General features: G+C 36.5%; 1 protein-coding gene across 1 annotated transcript; it reads left to right on the top strand.

The window, feature by feature from the left end:
• The first annotated feature begins 245 nt into the window (after positions 1-245).
• On the top strand, positions 246-25353 carry LOC114650833 (sodium/potassium-transporting ATPase subunit alpha-1). Its single transcript, XM_028800721.2, has 23 exons — positions 246-442; positions 9092-9196; positions 9283-9342; positions 11057-11260; positions 11349-11462; positions 12696-12830; positions 13255-13372; positions 14777-15045; positions 15287-15485; positions 15571-15680; positions 17062-17196; positions 18306-18498; positions 19111-19286; positions 19364-19500; positions 19818-19968; positions 20105-20273; positions 20355-20509; positions 20651-20774; positions 23057-23202; positions 23298-23428; positions 23535-23636; positions 24194-24285; positions 25089-25353. Exons 1-23 carry the CDS (start codon positions 431-433, stop codon positions 25115-25117), a joined length of 3066 nt encoding a protein of 1021 aa, XP_028656554.1. The 5' UTR covers positions 246-430; the 3' UTR covers positions 25118-25353.
• The last annotated feature ends 700 nt before the right edge of the window (positions 25354-26053 follow it).

Raw genomic sequence — 26053 nt, forward strand, 5'->3', positions numbered from 1 at the left:
TAAATATAAGAAAGGAATATTTTACGAATTGGCTATTAATATGATTTAGCCCTGAGATCAGATATTAGAATACTAAACTTCTTCATGTGAATGACAAGAAATACAGTAGCCGCATATCTTGTGCTCTATTTCTTCCTCTCGTTGAAGCTGAGTCCATTAAGTCCAGGACCGCCTCTTTTTTCTGTAACCATGGTGAACGGGAAGACGTCACTGCAAGAGCGCGCTCCCTGTATATAATAACAACTTGCGCCGTCCTTGTACTAGCAGAGGGTCCTGGTGGAGAGTGACACGTGTAGCTCGGAATACGTCTGGGCACACTGAAGGGCTCCCTCTCCCCATTTTATTTATATATATATAATTATTTAATTTATTTAAACTTTCATCGGCCTCCGTTTAATTTAACTAATAAATTCAATCTGAAATTACAAACATGGGAAGAGGGGTGAGTAACGCGTGTATTTTCTCTTTTTAACGTGATGGGGGTGGGCGATTTAGAAACGAATGAGTAACAACTGGATTACTTATGGCAGGTGTTTTTATGTTGCGGTTTTTCATTTTTGGATAGACCGTCATCTTTTATTAATTTAAAAACGCGAACAAGCCTTCAGTGGTAATGCAACTTGTTACATTTACGTGTATTGGCCATATGCTTCACTAATGTAAAATGATCTTTGTGTATTTAGTATTTGTTAAGATGAAAGCAAGACTGGTAAGATATGTTCGTGATAATAATGGAACCTGACGGCGTGTTTGGGGGGGGGGGGGCACTATCGCGCGGAGCCGTAGGGTTTAGTGATGAGGTTCGAACGGAAGAAGAATGGCCTTTTTTCGGTCCCGACGAATTTGGCCCATGGCTGAATTTTCTTAAATCTGTGCGAGAAGCCGGCTAGCTAAGGGAGTTAAAGGTTTCGTTGATGACAACTCGTTGTGTGTAAAATCACACCATGGCGAAAATTCTACTTCAACCCCCCCCTCTTAGCCCCTTAGGTGCGCCTTTTGAGAGGTTAAGGGTGTTGAGGGAGGTGGGACGCAGAGTTTTCTTGACACTCGGAGCTTCTTCCATTTTCAGTGCTTCTGTTTGCAGGCGGTTCCTCGTGCACAATAAATGTCTTACTAGCTTGGTTCCGGGAATTTCCGCAAATGTAGTGGAAATGTGTACTCCTCCCATTGTATCATTTTTGTCTTGCACAGTTACAAAAGAAAAAAAGGAAGGAGGGGTTTTGAAAGTCGCTGACAGCGATGTTAAAAAGGGGGTAAAAGCCACGAAAAACTTGGTTGGCGATTGAGCAAAAAAAACGAATGATCGTCGCCAGAATTACATAGAAATCGATCCATTTGATTACATAAGTATTGTGGCGTTTATATACGCTACAATGTGGCGCCTTTTTTCTTAACTTACGTACCTTGTTGTATAGCGGAAGTGGGTTTTTTTACGTTTTGGCAGCTCGAAGTCACGGGAGACTGGCGTATGCCTTCACCATTTTTGGCAGGGGGCGCCAACTGTGAAAGGCGAACCACGACTGCCAAGTAAGGAAGCGATGTCGGTTCGACGCGTGTCCAGCAGCCTGCCCACCTCTTCCCTGTCCTTTTTTCCGGGGACGATGTGTGTGTAAACCACGATAACTTGCTGTTGTCAATCGTAGTCGCGTTTGGGCTTAACCTTTTAATGAAGAACTCGGAATGTCTTGTCAAAACCGAAGAACAGGCATGCAAACCAGTGTCAGCCCTTCTCTGCTACTGTTTTTTTTGTTTCCCGCCCACGGTTTCTTGTAGTGCCTAGTGAGTTTTATCCCCGATTCTTGAGGTAAATAACAGTTGCCTTACTTACCGTACTACAATAACATCACACCCGAAGGCGACAGTGCACGTGCTTGTAAGACAACAGGACAGGTAGACAAAAAGAAGGCGACAGCTGTGAACCACTGAAAGAGCGTATATACGATTTTCAGTGGGCTTGTCACTTATGTGAAAGGCCTTATGGGATTTGTAGTTCTTGCAAGTTTAAAGGCCGACTAGACTGAAAAGGCTCTTTCGACTGGTGCAAAATACCAGTCTTTAGTACGTTAAGAAGGTGTAGATCTACAGATTTAACTGTTAAGTGGGTGAATTGGTGCTCTATAGGATTGCTTTGAAGGGCTTGTTAAACTTTAACTTTTGGCAAAATTACGCCCCCCACACATACACAAACTCTCGCATTAAGTCCCTCGCTCTGCCCTTTGGCTCGTGTGCTTGAGCTAGCAGGTTGCTTTGAAGGCGTTTTTATCATTGCGAAGTTTGCCCTTTGGATCTGACTGTTAATAATGTTGCTAAGTATGTACCGCGATTGCCATTAAAAAGGTAGCCCCGTCGTTACTTTGCCTCTGTAGAAGGGCAGGGCTTTGGGGTCCTGTTGCTGTTGTTGCCTGGGTATAGATACGAGAATATTGAACACTTTGGCCATTGGTCACATTTTCAAAGTTTCATGCACTATATTTTGTGTTAATTTTTATTTAAATTTTGATTTGGTGCATTTTAACCTTCCCAGAAGATGAGGTCCCTGTCATTTGTTTTGTAAAAAGGTTTTAAGTATAGACCAATCACCCTGCCTATGTAGACATTTAACAATATAAAAGCAGTGAAGTTTTGGTGAATGATGTGCTGAACTTGAGCCATTCACAAGCATTGTATAAGCTTTGCACCAAATGCATGTGTTTTTTTTTTATATATTTGAGGGTAAAGATAGATATGGCAATGTTTGTCGGTTTTTATTGTAAAAACTTGTTTAAGCTATAATCTCCCTCAGCTGAACATTTTGTCATGTATTGGTTTGTGGTTTAACCCCCCCCCCCCCCCATTCCAAAATCTACAGATCTTTAGTATATTATCTTAAAAGTAAAGTGCTATTCAAGCTAGCATAGTACTGTGCTAGCATAGTACTGCATGAGGATGGTATTCATTTAGAGACAAGGGTATATGTTAGGCTCTGTAGTAGATGCCTTATGAACCCCCCCCCCTCACCCCCCAAAATATTTATCTAATTCTGGTTCTCCCTCTAGTTCTTTGCTTGTGTATATGTACTATAGAGTGTGTGGATTTGGTATACCCTTTAAATGGGAACAGACATTAATAGTGGATCAGATTGCACACAGGAATTTCCCCAGGGATGAATTGATGGGTGACACCATCCATAAGCCTCAGTTAAACTTTTGAAATCTTACAAAAAAACCAATACCATTGCCTCCATCAGACCGACCTGTTTACTTGAAAATCATTGTTTTCAACTAGATAATTGTCTGTTAACCATTTAAGTTATGCTCAATGGGTTTTTTTCAGTTTGGAATTGTTTTATACTGTATGCAAGTTGTGTAGAACACACTGCAATGTTTACGTTTTTTTTATCTATTCGATACATGCTAATTAGGCAACATCCACATTCAGTATGTTTGACGATTGCAGAAAATAGTTACTTGTTACTGTCTAATTTTGAAAACTAGGTCACCATTTTACTAATATGTCTGTCTCTGTCTTTCCTCCATTTTTGGTAATTTTACTCATTAACGGCACTAAACTAGACAAGGCTGCACTTTAGGTGAAAGAATAAATTAGAAGCCAACTTTAATCAGGCAGGGGAGTTTTTTCCGGATAGATAGATAGATACTTTAATAATCCCAAGGGGAAATTCACATACTCCAGCAGCCGCATACTGATAAAAAACAACATTAAAGAGTAATAAAAATGCAGGTAAAAACAGACAATAACTTTGAATAATGTTAACGTTTACCCCCCAAAATGAATATTAGGTGCTCAAAATGGTAGTTGTTCTGTAAAACAAAATTGAAAAGATTGAAGAGAAATGTAGAGTATGGATGGGTACATATTCGAGTAATCTAAATTGGTACACAGTCTTGTTAAGAAAAATTGATTCTTTTGTACACAGAGTTCATTTAAAGGTCAAGACTCTGATCTCTTGCACTGGATAATAATCATGTTCTGCCTGGTTTACCAGGCCTTGCCTCCTACTGTATGTTGCAAGACATTGGCTCATGGGCTTTTTTTTTTTTTTTTCCACCTTGTTTGGCTTTACTTTTAGCATTTAAGACCTCATTAACAATGTGCATCTATTTCACAACAGAGTAAAATGATACAGTATGTAAGAATGTTAACATTTAGTTTTTTTTTTTTTTTTTTTTTTATTAACCAGTGTGATTCATTAAGTAAGATTGGAATGATCAGCTGCTTTATTGGCACAAAATGTATTTTTCTTAAATAAAGCCTATATATTGGATGGTTAGAGGCTTTTTATTGGTTTTTGCTGCATTGTAATATAGAGTAAATGTTTGAAAAATGGATATGGTGTAGAATGTTGTATAAAAGGTTGACAGTGTTAAGCAAAGGACACATTTGTTTGAGTCTCACTTGCCCTAGATCAGAGTGTGTAATGCTGCTTTCCATTTACCTCAGAAGTTGGATGCTGGAGCTGGGAATGACATTACATCCAAGCTGAAACCTTCTGGGAAACCAATATGGACAACTTTCAGAATACACACAACTACTGAACAACACATTTTGGCAAATTGAGAAAATGATGTTTTCCCTATAATTAACGATCTCTAGATTTAATTTTTCCTGATCTTCATGTACAATATTGATTTTTTTTTTTTTTTTTTCACGAATCAACAACACCAGCCTTTTAAATCATGCAGTCACAGCATTTAAATCACATGATCGTAATCCGACATTTTCATTGGTAGATGGTCTTTCCTCATTGGTCAGTGGAGTTGCTAAGTTTTTATCTTGCAGTATGTAAAATACTGTGTATGTACTAGCTTCTTCCTCCATCGTTCTCTGACCAGAATTAAGACCTAATTGGCCATCACCACTATCGTATAACATCAGAAAAGACCTAGTAATTCCAAAAACTAAAAAAAGTCGGTTACTAGGTTTTTCCATTGCACGTGAAAAATAGAGGTTGGACACTATGTGACTTATTTAATGAGACGTAAATCGACAGAAGAGCTAATAAACGGTATAATGCTACAGCTTTAACTTTTTGTAACTGCATTTTACAGCCATCTTGGGATTTTGAGGTTGGGGCTGGGAAAGTCTCCCAACTTTCCGAGTAGGAAATTCAGCTTCAAAGTTGAAATGGAATGTGGTAATTTTGTTTATTTAAAAAAAAAAAAAAAAAAATTTTGTTTATTTTGTAAAACTTTCATTTTATCATAGGAAGAATAGATTTGTTGGCCTATAGAGTTGTTGCGTGTCAAAGTTGACAATAGGGTTTAAAGATGAAATGTGGTAGTGAAAAGTGTGGTCACTCCTGTTTTTCAAGCCTGTGTCCAGCACTGACATCCTTTCTCATGGGAGTGTTTTGGCTAACTGATACTGTGGACTACTGTGGACCAATGGTAATAGTATAAGCATCCCATAGTTTTGACACCTTAATGTACCATGCATTAGAAAAGCATGCCAGTCTGCCTTTAGATCTTAAAATTTCTCTAAATATACAAAATATGTCAATTAAAAGAAAATTCCATTTGTGTATTAAATGTTTAAATGGGTGTTGGTCACAGAGGTCAACAAGTAGACAGAAATCTTTATTATTACCTATGAGATCTTCTATCTGTGTGCTGTCCACAAATCACAACCACTAATCTAGTAAGTAGGTTTCACGGAGCTAAAACTTACTTGGTGAAATTTAGGAATTGGTATATGGAAATGAATAACTGTTGTTTAACAGTTAAATGAATAAGGTTTAACAAGGGCATAAACATGCACTTTGGCATACAGGCCTATATTTTCCATCCCAGTTTAGACTTGCTGCAGCAAGGTGAAGTCAAAAGTGCTGCTTATGCTTTTACCCTGTAATATAATATGCTGTTGTGATGCAGGTTTAATTTTTTTTTTATTGGAGAGTTTTAGTAAAAAAAAATTCTAAATCTTTTTTTTTTTTAATTCTTAATTTAAGTGCAGTACTTGGGAATGTGTGAAGGAGTAGTAAATAGCTAGATAGTACAGTGTATAATTAAGTGATGTTAACTTACTGGCCATATGAAAGCTATCAGAATCCAATGGGCTGTTGGGTCTCCCCCTGCCTCAGTAGAGCAGTAACTTTACTTCCAAACTCAGTGTATGGTATATATGTGCATTATTTTCCATGAATGAGCTGTGCTAGATTGAAGCACACGTGTGTGTTTTCAGAGATGTACACAAACATAAGTGCATTTTACATGTGCTCTTTTTTTTTTTTTTTTTTTGTTTGGTGCATTAAAGTAAAATTCTAAGATGCATGCATGTAGGTTTATGCCCCCCCCCCCCATTAATTATGAATGCATCTGCTTGTCATTTTATATTTAAATAAAGTTTGCTAGTGGTAATAAAATGATGTGCAGTGAATGTGTATGTAAATTTGGGTATTCATAGTCACATACATTAATGTAAAAATTTCACTTTATGAAGAATCGCTATCTTAATTGCTTTCATAAGAAGAGAGGGCTCCCTGTAGACTGCACAACATTATCCTTCCAAAATGATTAGCCTTACATGTGATCAGCTTCATCTACAGGAAGGGGTGGTTGATAGAAGTTTTAAACACAAAAATGTACTTGATTATGCTATGACAGAAGTGCTTAGATATAGAAAGGAGAGTATAATATAATTGCACCTCATTTCTCGCACATACCTTTGGGGATTAATTTTAGTAAGCAGGTGTGATTGATGTTCTATGTGACATAACCAAAAAAAGTAATATAAAAAGATACCAGGAAGAAAAATAGAACTAGGTATTTTTAACTTAACCAGAAGTCATTGCAGTTCTTGATTATAATCAATTTTTTTTAACAATTTGAGACTGTCAAGTAGTCTAAATCTGCAACATGACTTATTTCAGTCAAGAGAGTTATGAAAACTTTATATAATATAAACTATATTATAAATGGGAGAATTTTTACCTGCATACTACTTATATGCTGCCATAGTAAAACATCTATTTTAATCTTTCAGAATGTGTTAAAATGCTTCCTGAGTATTGTTTTTGTTCAGTGTGTTGTACTGATTTATTGTTTTCCCAATGTTAATATGCACAATTTTCTTCAGTGTAGTTATAATTTTTGTGCATATTTGTGGAGGGGGGGGGGGTTAATTACTCCCATGATTTTTGCTTCAGAGTATTGCCCTAGATTAAATAATTGGACTTCTACTCATCCAATTAAGAAATGTAGGCCACTTTTCTCCCTCCCACATCTCACAAGGGACTCCAGTGTTTCAGTAAAAGCCATTTTTTAACAACAAACTGCTGAAGAAAATACATAGTGATGGCCAAAAATGTTTTCTTTTTTTCTTTTGTTTTAAGCATTTGTTTTATGGATGGCTTTTTGTGTTCTAAATGTGAGATGTTATCAGTCACATATTGTACTATTTTTTTTTTTTTTTTTTGGTCACATCTGTGTTAATCAAAGTAACAGAAAACTATTCTTTGAAATGAGGCAAGCAACAGTAAGGCACTAAAGCAGCAGGTATTGGTAGTGCAAATGTTCCACCTAATTCCACCAACCCCCACCAAGTGGAAACTGAAGTACCTCTTTTGTCACCTGTTTCCCTTGTATCAAACTACACACAGAATATGCTCCACTTGATGGAGAGTGTAGTAAAGCTGCCCATTTATGGACAACTGCAGATTATTTGCTCTTGACAAGATCAGAAATATTCTTTTAACTATTACCTTTAATTGTGTTCTTTTCAGAGGTGCATATTCCTAGTTTAATTTGCATTTTCTGGTGTAATCATTTTTTTTTTTTTTTTTCTAGCACTAGATTTTGTAATGTCACATAGAGAAAAGCCCAGCAAAATTACACCTTTCATTGGCTAACTAAAAAGATTACAATATGCAAGCTTTCGAGGCAACTCAGGCCCCTTCTTCAGGATGATTACATCTTGCCTGAAGAAGGGGCCTGAGTTCCCTCGAAAGCTTGCATATTGTAATCTTTTTAGTTAGCCAATAAAAAGTGTAATTTTGCTTGGCTTTTCTCTACATTCATAATGGCTAACACGGTACAACACCCTAGTAATGTCACATGTAATAGGAATAGTTCTCATCCCTCCTTTTGAGTGTATATTGGCGGATATTGAATTCTAGATCCATCTTTGACTGAACTGTCACTAAATTTGTTTATTGCAGCATTTACCTTTTATGGTGTTGAGTGATATCTGTGGTGGTGAATTGTTGATGAGTAGAACTTCATTACGGAAGTAATCCTCACTTTCAAGATTGTATTCTTCACATTAGGCTTGCATTATTAAGTTACATTCTCATACCTGTTCCATTTCAGGGCCAGTGTGGACACCACACCTATGCCAGTATCATTGGGCACAAGGCAAGAAAAAATACAAAGCATGTTTCCCATTGTTGGGGCAACTTGAATGTGCATATACATACACACACACACACACACACACACACACGCGCACATACGGATCGGTTTAGAGTCATTATTTAATCAAACCTGCACAATATATGAAATGTATGAGAAAATCCCAATGGGGGAATGTGTGCAGTCCACTCCGAGAACATACAAACATGGGATTCAAACCCAAAAGAGCTGGATCCGTGAAGCAGTAGCTCTAAGTGTGCTACCTTGGCACCTGAGCTTTTGTGTTATGTGGATTAAATTAATACAGCTTGAACAAATGCTTTGTTTGGAAAAATTTATTTTCCTCGGCATATGTGGGTTTTGCTCTATCATGTCTTAGAGACTGCAAATCTCACATGATTTAAAAAAAAAATAAAAAACAAACCCTGCAACACCTTTCAAACAGATAACTAAGAATCACTTAGATTCTTTTTACTAAACAGTACTACGTAAATTAGGAGTGATTTAAGGACTTCTTAAAAATCATGCAGAAATTAACTTAAATGTGTTATATGTAGTTCAGGGAGTTTTACTCTTCGCCTAACCTTTGGCTTTTGTTGTTGTTATCAGCTTTAGTTTAGCTCAGTAAAGTGAGGGAATGGAATTCCTTGGATTGAAGATTTTATTTATTGAAAGTATTATTTTAGAACTGCTGTATCAAAGCATGTATTTTATTAAACCCTGGATTTTTTTTTCCCTCCCAGGATGGGCGTGAAAATTATGAATTGGCTTCCACATCAGAGCAAAGTGGAAAAAAGAAAGGAAAGAAAGAAAAAGATCTTGATGAATTGAAAAAAGAAGTTGCTTTGGTAAGTAACTTTCAGATTACTGTTAATTTGAATATTATGCATTTGGAACTTAAGTATTGTGAATTTGAAATATCTCTACTTTGCAGGATGACCACAAATTAACTTTGGATGAACTACACCGAAAATATGGTACCGACTTGAGTAGGGTGAGTCATTAACAAAGTCCATTGTATGCAATGTATTTTGAAATTTTTAGGTAGCTATTTTAGAATTTAAGCTAATGCAAGGTTGAAAACTTTTAATGGAGCCAGTAGAAGTAGGAGGGTTATCGGTGCTTAAACAATAGTGGAATTTCCCACAGTGCTGCCTTTTTCAAACGGGGAAAAAAAGTGTGTACTGAAGTTGACCTTGCCCTTGTTATGTTAAAAAATAGAATGATAAAAATATAATGCTTTTATTCATTGAATTGGACATCCTGTTATTTATAGCCTTAAAAGCTGGTGGTTAAATTGTAACCGCAGTCTGTCAATGTCTGACCACCACCCCTGCCAACCACAATTTTTTAGTCTCGATTAACTGACTTGTGTGACTATTTACTACTTTACTAACTGAGGCAAAGAAAAAATGTTCAGTTCTATAGATGTCTTGACTTAATAAGCCTCTCTATATTAAATAGAAACGATGAGTATTGAGTAAAATGGTACAATTTTATGATTTCACTGACTGTACAGGAGAGAACAATAGATTTTCATATTAAATTGTGTAGTACTGATAATAATGGTCTTGGAGAATGATAAAATTCGTCAACTCTGCCATTTTCTGTTTACTATAGTCCTCTGGAGAGATTTTCCACAAGATAAGACTACTTATCTTGGAAAGGATTCTGAGGCTGTGTCTGTCTATGCATGTGAGGTGGCCAGTAGACGTCCTAACTTGATGCGCACACCACTTTTAACTGCCGCCTCAGAGTCCAGAGCAGCAATTGCTGTAGTAGTGGACTATTGGATACTTCATCCAGTGAAGTTGGCGTGAGGATTCACTCCTGGAAGTTGAGGTTGCATCCTTAAAGTGACACACTGTCTACATGCGGAGAGAACAGCTATCCAAACTGAATGAGTCCAGTATGTCCAGCTCTTGGTCAGTGTTTAGGCAAGACCACAGAGTGTCAGGAAAATAACTTGATCTAGTGGCTGTAGAACTGCAGGCGTTTTACCAGACAATAGCAGAAAGGGGGAACCATCTGCTGTCATCTTAGTTTCCATGGACCATTCTGTCAAATGCACAAGTTCTTCAACTAACATGGCATGTAACGCTCTTCCTTTTAACTTGAAGGCTTCAGTAAACCATAGTAATTGTTGATGTGTCTGTGCCCATTATGGATCATCATTTGAGCCAATTCCCTTTTAGGTGGTGATCATTTTATAGTCTGTTGTCGCCTCTGCCTGATTGTCATTTTCATCCAATTTGAGTGTTTCACAAAGTTGGTCATTGAACTTTCAGCCAAAGTGCTTTGATGCCTGGTATATAAGTGAGCATTACTATATTTTTGAAGATGATTTTGTGATATTGCAGATTGTGTGATATTGCAAAGTAATAACTTGCAGTAAAATCCAAGACTAATCCAACATATTCTGGTTTAAAACAAACTGGTCATTAATCACTGTAGCCCCTTCATGTATTATACCAGTAGGGACGAGTTTTACTATAGAGCTGTGTCCTTTCTTTTCTTTAAATCTGTCAAATCCATTAGCATAAACTTTAACCACACAACTCTCAACAAGGTTTGCACATAAGTTGTCCTGCTAATTAATTCCATTTTGTTACTGAGCAAAACCCACAACAAAAATGTATTCTACTGTAAAATTCAAATTAAGTAGGCACCCAACCTGTAGTTAGCAGTGTTTTTTTTTTTTTTGGTAGGGATTAACATCAACCCGTGCAGCAGAGATCCTTGCTAGAGATGGACCCAATTGTTTGACGCCACCCCCAACTACACCAGAATGGGTCAAGTTCTGCAAGCAAATGTTTGGTGGCTTCTCTATACTGTTGTGGACTGGAGCTGTTCTCTGTTTCCTGGCATATGGAATTCAAGCTGCTATGGAGGATGAACCTATTAATGATAATGTAAGGCTAGACTGGAGTATGCATCAGACTTTTGGTATTGAAATGTATCCTAAAAGTAAGCAACCTTTTTCTTTTTTCATCCCCACAGTTGTATTTGGGTGTAGTACTTGCAGCTGTTGTTATTATCACTGGCTGCTTCTCTTACTATCAAGAAGCCAAAAGTTCAAAGATCATGGAATCTTTCAAAAACATGGTCCCACAGGTACTGTATACAGTCTGCTTTTGTGAAACCTGTTTAGCATAAGGTGTTTATCTAGAAGTTCAGCATTGTTCATTTTCATATTTGAGATTATATTCTGAAAGTCCCAGGCCCTTCTATTTAGGGGAATGTTAAGTTATTTCTTTCACGATTTAAATGAGATTTCCTAAAATGTAGTTTGTGGTGTGTGGTGTGGGGTTTTTTTTTTTTTTTTTTTTTTAATGTTCTCAGTAAAATGTATTAAGTGTATTGCTGTACAAAACATTATTTTCCATATATTCTAGGCAACTTGTCTTTTATGCCTTACTATGGTTACTAGTACCAATGCATTCCAAGAACAAAGTTTGTTCAATATGTATTTGCAATACAAATAGGTGAAAGATAACAGTTAAACAATACATAATAGGCCTTCAGAAATAGTCATATTTGACAAAGAATGTAGTCTTCCTGCTTTCCCCCAAGAACCAAATATCCTTAGCATTTTACCATCTTTCTAGTTAATTGAACATAAAATAGTTATTTTTTCATCATGATATTGTTTCAGTGCCATCAAATAGTTTGATTGAAATATCTAGGCTATAATCCCTTTGAGATCTGCATAATTTTCTCCATTGTATATGTTTTCTCCCAGCTTCTCAAATATTTATGCTAAAATACTTTTTTTGCATGTTTTGCCATGTGCAAACATCTGTTTTGAGGTGTCTTCACACTCGATTTATGTGTACACCAGGCAGACCTGTCTATATTACTTGACTGCACTGGTGCATTCTGGGCTGCCAAGATTGGAACATATCAATTCAAGAAATCTAGGTTTTGTCTGTAGTAAATGATGCAGTAGCCAAATGGTGTTGCCGCAGACAAACTTTTATGCAGAACAGTTAATAGTTTGACCAAAAACAAGTACTAATGTTTGTTTGCAGCTTTGTCTTTGGAGCATGGGACTGACGAGCAACTGTACAGGTTGCATTAACTCATAGCCTTTTTTACTGTATACAAAAGGCAGGTAATTTTTGTTACAAGTTTATTGACTGTTACAATCTGGTCTATACAGTTGAAAATCTGATCCCGTCTGTTCACAAGGGTTTCTTTGTCAGGCAGTCTTCATTGGCCGGCCTACTTTTTGTTGGCTTTTTAATTGCCACATCTGTTTTATATTTCAATGCCAAGGTGATTCGGCTAGACAGATGACTAGGCTTTATGCAGTTTAATTTGATCCACTTTGTTTCTTTAAATTAGCAAGCCCTGGTTCTCAGAGATGGTGAGAAGAAAAGTATCAATGCAGAGGATGTTGTAGTAGGAGACTTGGTTGAAGTGAAGGGGGGAGACCGAATACCTGCTGATTTGAGGATTATATCTGCTCATGGCTGCAAGGTGAGTTAACATCTGCATGTGTTTTTGTTTATTTAATAGATTACACCTATGAGGAAATTTGGATAAAATAAACCATTTTGTTCAATTTGGTTTTCATGTAATTCTCAAGGATTCATCAAATTTTTGTTTTTAGATGGTGGTTATTGTCACATGTATAGAGCTAGTGAAATTTTTACTTGCATGTGCTACTCAACTTGTAACACCAACACTCCAGTGCAATGATTAGTAAATATAACAAACTTACCTCAGAACTTCTGTCCAGACCCAAGTGTTGTGAACCATGTTCTGAGATTTAACAATGAAACTGAAATAATGCTGTTAAACATGGAGAGAGCAGAGTCTCTGGACACCTTTGCTATTTGAATAGCATAGTTTAACTATGGAGCCGTGTGCTGATCGACATATTAATTCATCCTTGCATTAGGTTGATAATTCTTCACTTACTGGTGAATCAGAGCCTCAAACCAGGACCCCGGACTTCTCAAATGAAAACCCTCTTGAAACTAGGAATATTGCCTTCTTTTCCACAAACTGTGTGGAAGGTGAGTGGTATTTGCTCGGTTCTTCAAAATTTTATTTATTGGTAATAATCTAGGCAAAACACTATCCTGTGATATGTGGCATTTTGCACCTTTATTCTACAGATTTTTTCCTATCTTGAAAAATTACAAGCCTCGTGCGTTTTTTTTTTTTTTTTTGTTTTGTTTTGTTTTTTTGTTTACAGTGCAGTCCTGTCTTTTTTTTTTTGTGTTTTTAACATTGCCTATTATTTTCTCCAGCAAGCTCTTAACAGGTGTTTTGTGAGATTCTGTGATGCTACAAATTAATCATTTCCCTTGTAAATACTCTAAACCAAAATTAAAAAGACTTCAACTCTAACTAGACTTCTAACTCTACAGAGAATAATATTAAAAGTATATGCTTTCAGTAATGCATAGCTTAACATTTAAAACATCTATATTTTCAATTTAACACCCCCTCCCTAACACAATATGTACAACCTAAAATCACTTAAAAATAGCTTATGAAGTTCCAATTACCTGTTCATTTTAAGATGTGAATGGATAAATGGCAAAAAGAGAAGGGTTGAAGAGGGCTTTGGAGTAAGCCACGTTGTAAGATTTGTGGTAAGTGCAGACTTTTAAAGGGGATCAGGGATGTGGCCTCCTCTAAATATTTTCATGTCACTATTAATACTTAATCTGTAAAAATCTAAAGTTTGATTTATCCAAAGTTACAGTTATGCTTACAAAAAGAGTCAAAATTTGTGCCCTGTCCTATTTCACTGATAGTTGGGGTCATTTGAAAACCCCATGTTTCAGATCCACAGTCTTATAATTATGTCATTAAAATCCATTTCTGGATTTTACTGTCTATTGTAATCCATTTAGATCAATAGTCAGAACTTGGCAATAACCAGGTTACTCATGTAACCTATTGTAATTGGTAGTGTGGTGGATTAGCAGCTTGATTGCAGGGAAACGTGGCAAAAGGTCCTGAGAGTTAGAGATAGTGGAAAGCATATCTGGTATTCCAGTCATACCAGTACAGAAAGTTAAGGCAGTGGTTAAAGCTGCATCAAACCTAAACACTCACCGAGTCTATAGTTGATAGGCAAACAAGAATATAGGAAAGCTTGACAAATGTGGAAATCAGTTTGAATCAGTTAAGCTTCACAGGCATTGGACAGGGGCTTAAATGGCAGAGGAAAGAGAGCCCAGAAGTGAGTGATGCAGATGCAAGAGAAATCAGATTACTTCATCATGCTTATGAGGTGACAAGCTAAATAATAAGGTAGGCTCAGGCTTTTAGCTTTAGTTTTATTTATGTTCTCCCCAAACAAGATACTTTGGCATCATATTTTGGGTATCTCCTCTTTAAGACTGTATTGTGTAGACAGTTTGTTTCTCTCATAATTAATTTTTTTTTTCTCCTTCCCATTTTAGGCACAGCCCGTGGCATTGTTATCAGTACTGGTGATCACACTGTTATGGGCCGTATCGCTACGCTGGCATCTGGATTAGAAGTTGGACAAACGCCCATTTCTAGAGAGATTGAACACTTCATTCATATTATCACTGGAGTGGCAGTTTTCCTTGGTGTATCATTTTTCATTCTTTCTTTGATCCTTGGATACTCTTGGCTTGAAGCTGTCATTTTCTTGATTGGAATTATTGTTGCTAATGTTCCAGAGGGTTTGCTGGCCACTGTAACGGTAAGACATTAACTTCACCAACACAAAACTTTATACTACTACTTGTTAACACTTGGATGTTCACAGTATACTAAGCCAGTTTCTTAACAATCCTATTTTGTTGTGGTTCTTGCTTTCTCAATTTGTTTCATATCCTATGTGTGATAGGAGTCTATTAAAGCATTAGCTGTTTCATCTGTCCATACGGTAAAATTTTTGGAAATCTGACTAGCTTTTTTTTTGTTTACTTACACAATTCTAGGTATGTCTTACACTGACGGCCAAGCGTATGGCACGTAAAAACTGCTTGGTAAAGAACCTGGAGGCGGTAGAAACATTGGGCTCAACCTCTACTATCTGCTCTGACAAAACAGGGACACTAACACAAAACCGAATGACAGTTGCACACATGTGGTTTGATAATCAGATTCATGAAGCAGATACCACTGAGAATCAGAGTGGTAAGACATTGAACATCAGTAAATGTAGATATTCCAACTTCTGTTCTTTTAGAAGTGTTTTATTTATTTTTTTATTTTTAAAAAGGTGCCAGTTTTGACAGAAGTTCCCCAACATGGGCTGCCCTTGCTCGTGTTGCAGGCCTTTGCAATCGTGCTGTGTTTCAGGCTGGACAAGATAATGTACCAATTCTTAAAGTATGTGATATTTTGTTTACTTTTATTAAGAGGAAAGAGAAAATGCATTGCAACTAAGGTGTTTTTGGTGGGATGTCTCGTAATTTTGACTCCTTGTATTGTAGTTTGCTTTGCAGACTATTTTGCATTTAGGTTGTCTGAAGTCTTTCTTGCAAAAATTCATGCAATTAACATCTAGAATGATGTCTATTAAACATGTAGTAATTATTGGTAGAATTATACAATTTTACATTTTAAGTAAATATCATTAAAGTTGCCAGCCTCTCTTCAAATACTTCATATAGGGTGTCATAAACATGGCAACAGAGCCACAAAAAGGTTTGGGGCAGCCACCCATATATTATTCCTGGCAGCAAAATTAGATATTCTCAATGTAGTTGTGTACAGAGTTGGGTCGACAACAGAACTAATTTGATAACACAAAGACGGCGGCTTTAAGGGAAAGCGGAGGAAATGATGTCCTCACTAGGGCCAGAACCAGAAATGACGACATCGGTGTACCCGGGACTGGAAGTGACCTCATTGGTGTCAGGCAGAATTTCCAATAATTGGCCTGCAGAAAAGTGAGAGAGTTAGTGCGCTCTGTCACCCCCTGGTCTGGCATGGAATTACTCTCATTCAGGCCCTTTAGCTACCTCCCATGTGCACGTTTGTGACAAGGGATATACTGAGTTGTAATGCATAGTAGTTTCATTGTAATTCTAAATAAAAGTTTTTTGTGGAGGATGAGTAGTCGTGCCACATTTTATACATTTTGTAATTTTAATTTCTCTGTTTCAGAAATTATGTATTTTTGTGCTTAGTGATTTATTTATTTATTTTTATTTTTTTGTCAGTGAGGGCTCTCCCGCATTCACAGACTTCTGAGGTGGAAGTATCTCTTTCCATCCAGTATCCAGCCCAGAAACTTTAATATATAAAATCTGCCCCGCAAAACAGTTTAGGACCCAGTGACCAGCTCCACTGTTATTAGGCATGAGGAAAGAAGCTCATTTTGAACTAATTGTGAATCTATTTTCTGGGTAATTTAACCAATATGCTCACCGTGACTTGCACAGGGGTAACGTTAAAATAAGCATGTTAACCTAACGCGTCATTTGGATATGTGAAGGTAAACCACCGTAAATAGAGGAAAAGTCCACATAAATATGGGGAGAATATTTAGAATCCACACTGTCATCAGCTGGATCTAAGACAAATCCAGCCTCTAGGAGCTGAGGCAGTTTCACTGTGATTGCCACATCTCCATTGATTTAAATGTTTTATATATGTCTTGTTAAAATAAAATGTTTTGTATTAATAGTTTGACGCAGTTTAATGGAGCTGTTTGTGTGGTGCTCTGTCCCCTTTATAACTCACTACATGCTACTTTAATTTACAGAGAGAAGTTGCTGGAGATGCTTCTGAATCTGCACTGCTTAAGTGTATCGAACTGTGTTGTGGGTCTGTTAAAGCAATAAGAGAAAAGAATCAAAAAGTTGCCGAGATTCCTTTCAATTCCACCAACAAATATCAGGTATCACATTTTGTCCTTTTTTCTTTTTGAAATGTCAAGCATTCTGCTTTTGAAAATATTCATCAAAAATAGCATGGTCAGATATATTGTAGGTCAATTTTATGATGGAATATTCTAGTTATGGATGATTCTTTCAAAACACCTCCTGTTCTATAGGAAACAAGCAATATGTAACAGTGCATTGCATTGTGGAGCAGGTACCATCTTTATAGGATTATATTGGTTATTACAGTGAGGAATGGTAATAGCAGTGTCATACAACAAGAAATCACAATGCTTTTATGAAAGCTTAAGTAAATGGATAAAGGAATGGAGAAGGAAAAGCAATCATACCAAAACAAATTGAATCAAGATACAAAGTATTGCTGCTTAACCAGGCTGAACGTAATAAAAAATGTGGATTTGTTGGACTCATGCATACATATTGAATGAGTTTATAAATCATTGGAAGAACACAATTTTATTAATGACTTGGTGCAAAAAGCTTTAAAAATGCAAGCTACTAGACTGCAAGAATCCATTTAGTTGGCCAATGTGTGAGTGGTATATCACGTACCGTCTTGGGCTGCTTTAAAATTTATTTTTCTGTTCTTCAGTATGAGGGGAAGTGTACCTTGCTTGATGTACTTGTATGCTGTAAATCATTTATTACTTGCAAAACTGTTAAATATAAAATAAGGAAAGAAAAAAAAAGTTATTTCCTGTTTTAGTATATCCTCTTTGAAAAAACTTAACTTCAAAAGAATGAGAAAATATTGTTTTGTTGAAGCTTTATAATTCTGTTACGTACATACATTTCATCAAAAATGAAATTGGTTTTATTTTTAGTCTTTTGCAATGGCATAAAACAAATGAACAAAAAATTGTCCCAAACCTAAGATTTCCTTTTCTGAATGGAGGACACCTGCATGGTAAAATCACATTTGTACATAAGTGACTTACATATTTTGGAGAAGTCTCTTATCCAAAGTGTGTTGCTACATCATGTTGTAGCTCCTGTGACCCTGTAATAGAATAGGTCTTTTGGGGGGAAAAATGGGTAGATAGCGACTAGCATGCAAATATTTCTAGGCTGTATTACTTTAAAAGCTACTTTTTTTTCTTTCCAGCTATCTATTCACCAAAATGCAGACCCTAATGAATCTAGATACCTTCTGGTAATGAAGGGTGCTCCAGAAAGGATTCTTGATCGCTGCTCCACAATCTTAATGCATGGTAAACAGCAACCCTTAGATGAGGAGATGAAAGATGCATTCCAGAATGCCTACCTAGAGCTGGGTGGATTAGGGGAGAGAGTCCTTGGTAAGTGCAAAGGAAGTGGTGGGGGATTGAGGGGAGCGGGGGGTTAACATGATTATTGAAGTAATGTATGGTCAGTTTATTTGACAATTGTCGACCAGCAGCTGAACAAGTGTGACAAAACTAGGGTTCCAGTAAGATTTCAGACCGGTCCAGTAACCCTGGTGAAAGGAAATTGTAGCACACAAAAGAAATATACAAGGAAAGTTGAATTGGAGGGAAATAATCTGAATTTATGGAAAAAAAATATAAGTTTATGCTCTTTACATGGAAGTACTTTTATTTTATACTCATTTCAGTCTCTTCCAAAATATACATTTGCTGGGAGACTCTTGGTGAAGTTGTCTCACTGAAGCCAAATTTTTCTGCTGCCCTCCAGTGGTCTGGGGATTTTTACTTTATTATATCCCAAGCTGAGGGCCATTTAAGTTGGCATTATATCCAGGACAAGACATTGCATCCAGAATGTGTCTTTTATACAATTAACAGTGCCATCTGCTTGCAAATTACACACGTAGTACTTCATGGTAGCTGTTTCTCTATTGGAACAGTATATGAAAAGGTATGAAAATTCAGTTGCATTTTAAAAGTAAATTTATTTTTTGTATTGTACAGGTTTCTGTCATTTGGCTCTTCCTGATGACCAGTTTCCATCTGGATTTCAGTTTGACACTGATGATGTGAACTTTCCAACTGAAAATCTCTGCTTTGTTGGTCTTATGTCCATGATCGATCCTCCTCGTGCTGCTGTCCCTGATGCTGTTGGTAAATGTAGAAGTGCTGGCATTAAAGTAAGTACTGTATTTTTATTTTTTTAACCTTGTTTAAAATGTTTTGGTGTGGATTAATATTTTAACTGTAACTACAGGTTATTATGGTTACTGGTGACCATCCAATTACAGCCAAAGCCATTGCCAAAGGTGTCGGGATTATCTCGGAAGGGAATGAAACTGTAGAAGACATTGCAGCTCGTCTAAACATTCCTGTTAGAGAAGTCAATCCCAGGTAGACTAAACATTTATATTGGCAAACAATTTTTCCTCAATATACTCGCATATGAGTGAGAGATCTGTATTCCAGAATTTGTTGAATTCAGTCCTTTTGTACGAAAAGTGGTGCTCTTCTCTAGGATACACAAAGATTCATTAGCAGGAATTAAAACAACAACAACCTTGTGATTTTAAATGTCTAGTGCTTTAGATTCTACAATGTAAAGCCTACCAGTTGTTTGTTTCAATCGGTTACGTTTTCGTACAGTTTTAATGTATGTAAATGTATTTGGTATTTCACCTTTCCCATCACATCCTCCTTTTCTCTTACAGAGATGCCAAAGCTTGTGTGATTCACGGTAGTGATTTGAAGGAACTAAGCTCTGAACAGCTGGATGATGTTTTAAAGTACCATACTGAGATTGTGTTTGCACGAACCTCCCCTCAGCAAAAACTCATTATTGTTGAAGGCTGTCAGAGACAGGTGTGTTTTTATTTATTTAAACTTTTGCCCCTGTTTCTGCCATCCTATTCTGCATAAAGTGTTTTTTAGAAAATAAGTAAAATGTTGAATAGGTGGAGGAGTGCTATTCTGATATGAAATTTGTTGTATTGCATAGGGTGCTATTGTGGCTGTGACTGGTGATGGTGTAAATGATTCACCAGCTTTGAAGAAAGCAGACATTGGTGTTGCTATGGGCATTGCTGGTTCAGATGTCTCAAAACAGGCTGCTGATATGATCCTTCTTGATGATAACTTTGCCTCCATTGTTACTGGGGTGGAAGAAGGTAATTTTAAAGATTTATTATTAAAAATGCTCAGTGTCATTTTGCTAAATTACATGTTCACTAATAAATGCTCTGTTTCAGGTCGTCTTATCTTTGATAACTTGAAAAAGTCAATTGCCTACACCTTGACTAGTAATATTCCTGAGATCACACCCTTCCTGCTCTTCATCATTGCCAATATCCCACTTCCTCTGGGAACGGTCACAATTCTCTGTATTGATTTGGGTACTGACATGGTAAGGAGACTAAAAATGTCTTTTTTTTTTTTTTTTTATAACTTGAATGAGTTTTCTCATTATTTTTGTTGAAGGTATTTTAGAGAAGGGGAATCTCTTTCGCTTTAAACTTTTTAAGATGTCCTTTTCTTAATAATTCAGGTCCCAGCCATTTCTCTTGCATATGAAGCTGCTGAGAGTGATATTATGAAAAGACAACCAAGAAATCCAAAAACTGATAAATTGGTAAATGAGAGGCTGATCAGTATGGCCTATGGGCAAATTGGTATGTACCTTTAGTAACTTTTTTAAATTTAGTGTTGCGCAGTAATATGGATGGAGTGGTGTTTTAATGCAGATCAGATAAAAACAGTTGTTTTAAATTATAAAAAATTTAAAGTAATGAGCAAGAAATTTCCTTTTTTGCCGTTTTTTTGTCAGGTTTTAAAAACCCACTAAATTTTATTACATTTATTCCTGCTTGCAGTACTGATTTTCTTAATAGTTCCAGCACTTGTGTATGTCTTTTTTCCTTTGACTTAGTGTCGTGTGAAAAGGTTTGGGAACCCCTGAGCTTTCAAAGTAGCAACTTACTTTAACTATATGACATGCCTTATGCAAACTGTAGTATTAACTACTATTAGTATAGGATTAACAGAAAATATGCAATATGCATCATAACAAAATTAGACTGGTGCATAAAGTTGGGCACCCCAACAGAGATATTACATCAATACTTTGTTAAGCCTCCTTTTGCAAATATAAAAAGCCTCTAGATGCCTCCTATAGCCTTTGAGTGTCTGGATTTTGGATGGAGGTATTTTTGACCATTCTTCCATACAAAATCTCTCCAGTTCAGTTAAATTTGATGTCTGCTGAGCATGGACCGCCTGCTTCAAATCATCCCATAGATTTTCGATGATATTCAAGTCCGGGTACTGTGACGGCCATTTCAGAACATTGTACTTCTCCCTCTGCATTCTCATTGTCTTGTTGGAATATCCAACCCCTGCATAACTTCAACTTTGTTACTGATGCTTGAACATTATCCTGAAGAATTTCTTTATTGGTTTGAATTCATCCGGCCCTCAGCTTTAACAAGGGCCCCAGTCCCTGAACTAGCCCCACAGCATGATGGAACCTCCACCAAATTTGACAGCAAATAGCAGGTGTTTTTCTTGGCATGCGGTGGTGGTCTTCTGCCATGCAAAGCGCTTTTTGTTCTGACCAAATAACACAATTTTTGTCTCATCAGTCCAAAGCACTTTATTCCAAAATGAATCTGGCTTGTCTAAATGAGCATTTGCATACGACAAGCGACTATTTGTGGCGCGAGTGCAGAAAGAGCTTCTTTCTCATCACCCTGCCATACAGATGTTCTTTGTGCAAATTGCGCTGAATTGTAGAGCGATGTACAGATACACCATCTGCAGTAAGATGTTCTTGCAGGTCTTTGGAGGTGATCTGTGGGTTGTCTGTAACCATTCTCACAATCCTGCACATCTGCTGCTCCTGTATTTTTCTTGGTCTGCCAGACCTGGGTTTAATAGCAACTGTGCCTGTGGCCTTCCATTTCCTGATTTACATTCCTTATAGTTGAAACTGACAGTTTAAACCTCAGAGAGCTTTAGCCTTCCCCTAAACCATGATACTGAACAATCTGTTTTCAGATCTTTTGAGAGTTGCTTTGAGGATTCCATGCTGTCTCAGAGGGTGAAAGGGAAGCACAACTTGCAATTGACCACCTTAAATACCTTTTCTCATGATTGGATACACCTGTCTATAAAGTTCAAGGCTTAACGAGCTAATCCAACCAATGTGGTGTTGCAAGTAATCAGTATTGAGCAGTTCCATGCATTCAAATCAGCAAAATTACAAGGGGACCCAAATTTTTACACAGCCAGCTTTTCACATTTGATTTAATTTCATACAACTAAATACTGCTTCACTAAAAATCTTTGTTCGGAAAAGACCCCAGTACTCCGATGTTCCTAGGAAATGAAAGACATACCTCTGGTATCTTTTTTTTTTTTGTTGAAAGTAGAATAAATTATGCAGGCTGAGAGGGGTTCCCAAACTTTTTCATATGACTATATATATACTGAGTAGAACAGCAGGATTTGCTGTAAAAGGTGGAGGTCTTTATATGATTTTTTTTTTTTTCAGCTGAAAGTTGCATTTGTAATTTACTGCAAATTGTTGCAGCTTTGGCAAAAGGGATTTGTTTTCTACAAAATTTAAACGCACACACCATGCACCATACTTGTGATATTGTTGTGATTTCCCCACCCCAGCCACTGTGAAATGCATATTTAGGAAACTGACATCTCCAGTTGGTTGTAGCGAAGCTATAGGCCATCCACTTTTGCTGCCTGTAGAAGTGCTCGAGCATCCATGAAAGCTAAATATAGATGTTTCATAAGCTGTATTAGATTTGTTCATCGGGCGTGACTAGCCTGCATTTATTCCTGTAAATTAACCACCTTCATGGATGCAGGATGTGCTCACCACACTAAATCCTTAAAAATGAAAGATGCATTTATGGTCATTATTTCTTTTACTGGTTAGGTATGATCCAGGCACTTGGAGGGTTCTTCACATACTTTGTAATTCTTGCTGAGAATGGTTTTCTTCCAATGCACCTTCTGGGAATTAGAGTAGACTGGGATGACAAATACACTAATGACCTTGAAGATAGTTATGGCCAGCAGTGGGTAAGTAAATGGACCTTCACTATTGGTTAAAAGATTTCTATACCTCATTTCTGTAGTGCAAATAAGAATTTTTCCTAAATTTCTTGACTCCTTAGACATATGAACAAAGAAAGATTGTGGAATTCACATGTCACACAGCCTTCTTTACTAGTATTGTAGTTGTACAGTGGGCAGATTTGATCATCTGCAAAACAAGAAGAAACTCTGTGTTCCAGCAGGGAATGAAGTAAGATGCTTTGTTTTTGTGTTGTGTGCGTTTTATTATATTTTTTTTGTCTTGAATTTCCTCAACTTTATCAGACGATTTACTTGCATTGATCTTTTCTTTTCAGAAATAAAATTCTTATATTTGGCTTGTTTGAAGAAACTGCATTGGCTGCCTTCCTTTCATACTGCCCTGGAATGGATGTTGCTTTAAGAATGTACCCCCTGAAGTAGGTGTTCTTAATTTACCTGGGATTCTTTTTACCCTGTGTTTATTTATATAATAGATCTATATATTACATCGCAGGTCCTCCCTGCATGGAGAGTACTTTGAGTAGTGAGAAAAGCACTACATAATTTAAAAGAATTATACAGTAAATACACATAAAGGAAAATTTATTTTACGTAGAGTTGTCTATGATCAGTTTTAATTTTCTATGATTTTTTTTTTTTTTGTGAGATGTGCCTTTCTTACTATGATGGTCTACCTTTTACTATATGTAAGATGTAGTGCTGCTTTATTTCATTTGTGCATTTCTAAGCATTTTAAACTTACATTTTAATGCTTCATTAAATTTCTTATAGTGAAACTTGTGATCATTTTAGAAATAAAACAAATGTAGCTATTTATTTATTTTTTAATTCTAAATTGTTTTTTATTGTGCACAGATAAGTTGCACTATATAGTGAAATTCTTAGTTTGCAATCCCTTTATGATAACAAAACAAAACTACTGGAAATAAAAGACATATTTACACACACAACTTAACCTTACATTCTCTTTCAGGCCCACATGGTGGTTCTGCGCATTCCCATATTCTCTGCTTATCTTCATATATGATGAAATCCGAAAGCTCATTATTAGACGCAGCCCAGGAGGTAAAAACTGCATATTTTGTTTCACTGTGTTGTGTATTGTGTGAAGTGTTGTTGTGTTTTTTTGTTTTTGCATCCCTGCCTTTTCTATGGCATTTGACTGTCTATTTCTGCACGTTTTAAATTTTGAAACCGTCTATCCTTGAGTAACTGGGGATATTGCAGTCAAACAATGGTTAGTTTTTCAGCCTCATGATTAGATTAATTTTCCTACCTTGTTACTTAATGTACAGAACTTGAGTATTCTCACTGTGTTAGCATGAGGTTTCCCAGAGCAGTCCAAATCCTGTGTCTCCAGAAATCTCCCATTTTAGATTAATTGACACGGTATGTAGTTGAGACCTCTTCACTTGAAGACATTTTAAAAACTTGTTACTTTCTCCAAACTTAATTTGAATTTTTTACAAGTTTATTTAAAGAAAAACTAATTAGGTCTACTTATAGCTGTCACATTGTATGCCATTAGTTCATTTTACACATGTACACAGGATGTTTTAGGACACCTGTAGTGTATGCATCTTGTTGTAGTGCCATTTGAACTCTTGATAGTTTTTTAATGGATTTTTAAAATAACATAGCTCTATACTTTAGTGTATGAGCATGAAGTGGTAAGACTTGCCCATTTTTGAGAACAATGCAGATGTAAAACTAATGCCCTAGTCTCATCCTCTGGTCTTTTGCATACCTCAAACTGTAAAAGTGTTTGACTACATAAAGTTTGCGATTAATTGTCCTTATTTTATGATTGTGATATTTTTATTATCCTTATGATGTATTTCTTTCTCTCTCTCTCTCTCTTTCTCTAGGTTGGGTGGAAAAAGAGACCTACTATTAATTCATTGCTATATAGCAACATTTTCCATGCATGGGAGCCTCACTGCTCAGCCTGTTCAACTCTGGATGTGTTTTTATACTGAAAACTTAAAAGAAGACTGATTTCAAAAACACGACCTATTTTGTATTTTTTTTTTTTTTTGTTTGTTTGTTTTTTTGTTTTGTTGTGCCTTTTGTTTTGTAGCAGGACCAATTTTATACATGGTTTTTAAATGATGTGTAATTTAAAAAAATAAACTTAACAGTGACCACAAATCCTCTATTTGGATTCCTCATGTGTCTGTATATTACATGCATCACGCTTTCTTCTCTAGTCTGAACTTCTCATTTTCTATCAATTAATGAGCCTGGTGCTGTTCAGTGAATAACATTTATTTCTTTTTGGTAAAGCCCGATTGTTGGTTTTCAGGCTGGGTGATGATACAGTAATAGTAATTGAATATTTTAAAAAGCTATAATAAGCTTTTATTTATTTTTTTATCCACAGCCAGTGAAACTGACTGACAAATAGTCAGAATTGTGATTTTACTTTTTTTTATTTTTATTTGTTTTTTCTCCTCTCTAGCTGCCTTTGTCTCTCTATTCCAGTTACAGTTTATAGTCTGTCTTCATTCTCATTGGCCGAAGTGTGTTAGTATAGTCTGCATAAAACAGCATGTTGTAGTTTTTAATTAAGAATATTGCACTGAGTGTGGTAGGGGGTGGTTTGAATTGTTTTTCTCCAGAATTGTATTCCTCCCTTCCTTAGTTCCAAGAAAAGGCAAGTTCCAATGCCCCTTTCAAATTACCCTGTTGCCGAAGAAGGACTCAAAATTTCTTCCATACTCCTTGCCGACAGGTGACATGTTGCTCCATCTTGCTGGAAGTAACCTTCCATTAACTCGCGATCATCCAATTGATTCTGACATCGCTTAAACGAATTGGTGACCTGATAGGT

This window comes from Erpetoichthys calabaricus, chromosome 4 (genome assembly GCF_900747795.2).
Source record: "Erpetoichthys calabaricus chromosome 4, fErpCal1.3, whole genome shotgun sequence".
Taxonomy (NCBI): Eukaryota; Metazoa; Chordata; class Cladistia; order Polypteriformes; family Polypteridae; genus Erpetoichthys; species Erpetoichthys calabaricus.

Bases quoted from the DNA above. Each gene is read 5' to 3' on its own strand.
- LOC114650833 (XM_028800721.2), top strand. The intron at 19,287-19,363 runs GTAAGTACTGTA...CTGTAACTACAG, and splicing joins GTAGAAGTGCTGGCATTAAA to GTTATTATGGTTACTGGTGA. The intron at 23,203-23,297 runs GTAAGTAAATGG...TTGACTCCTTAG, and splicing joins ATAGTTATGGCCAGCAGTGG to ACATATGAACAAAGAAAGAT.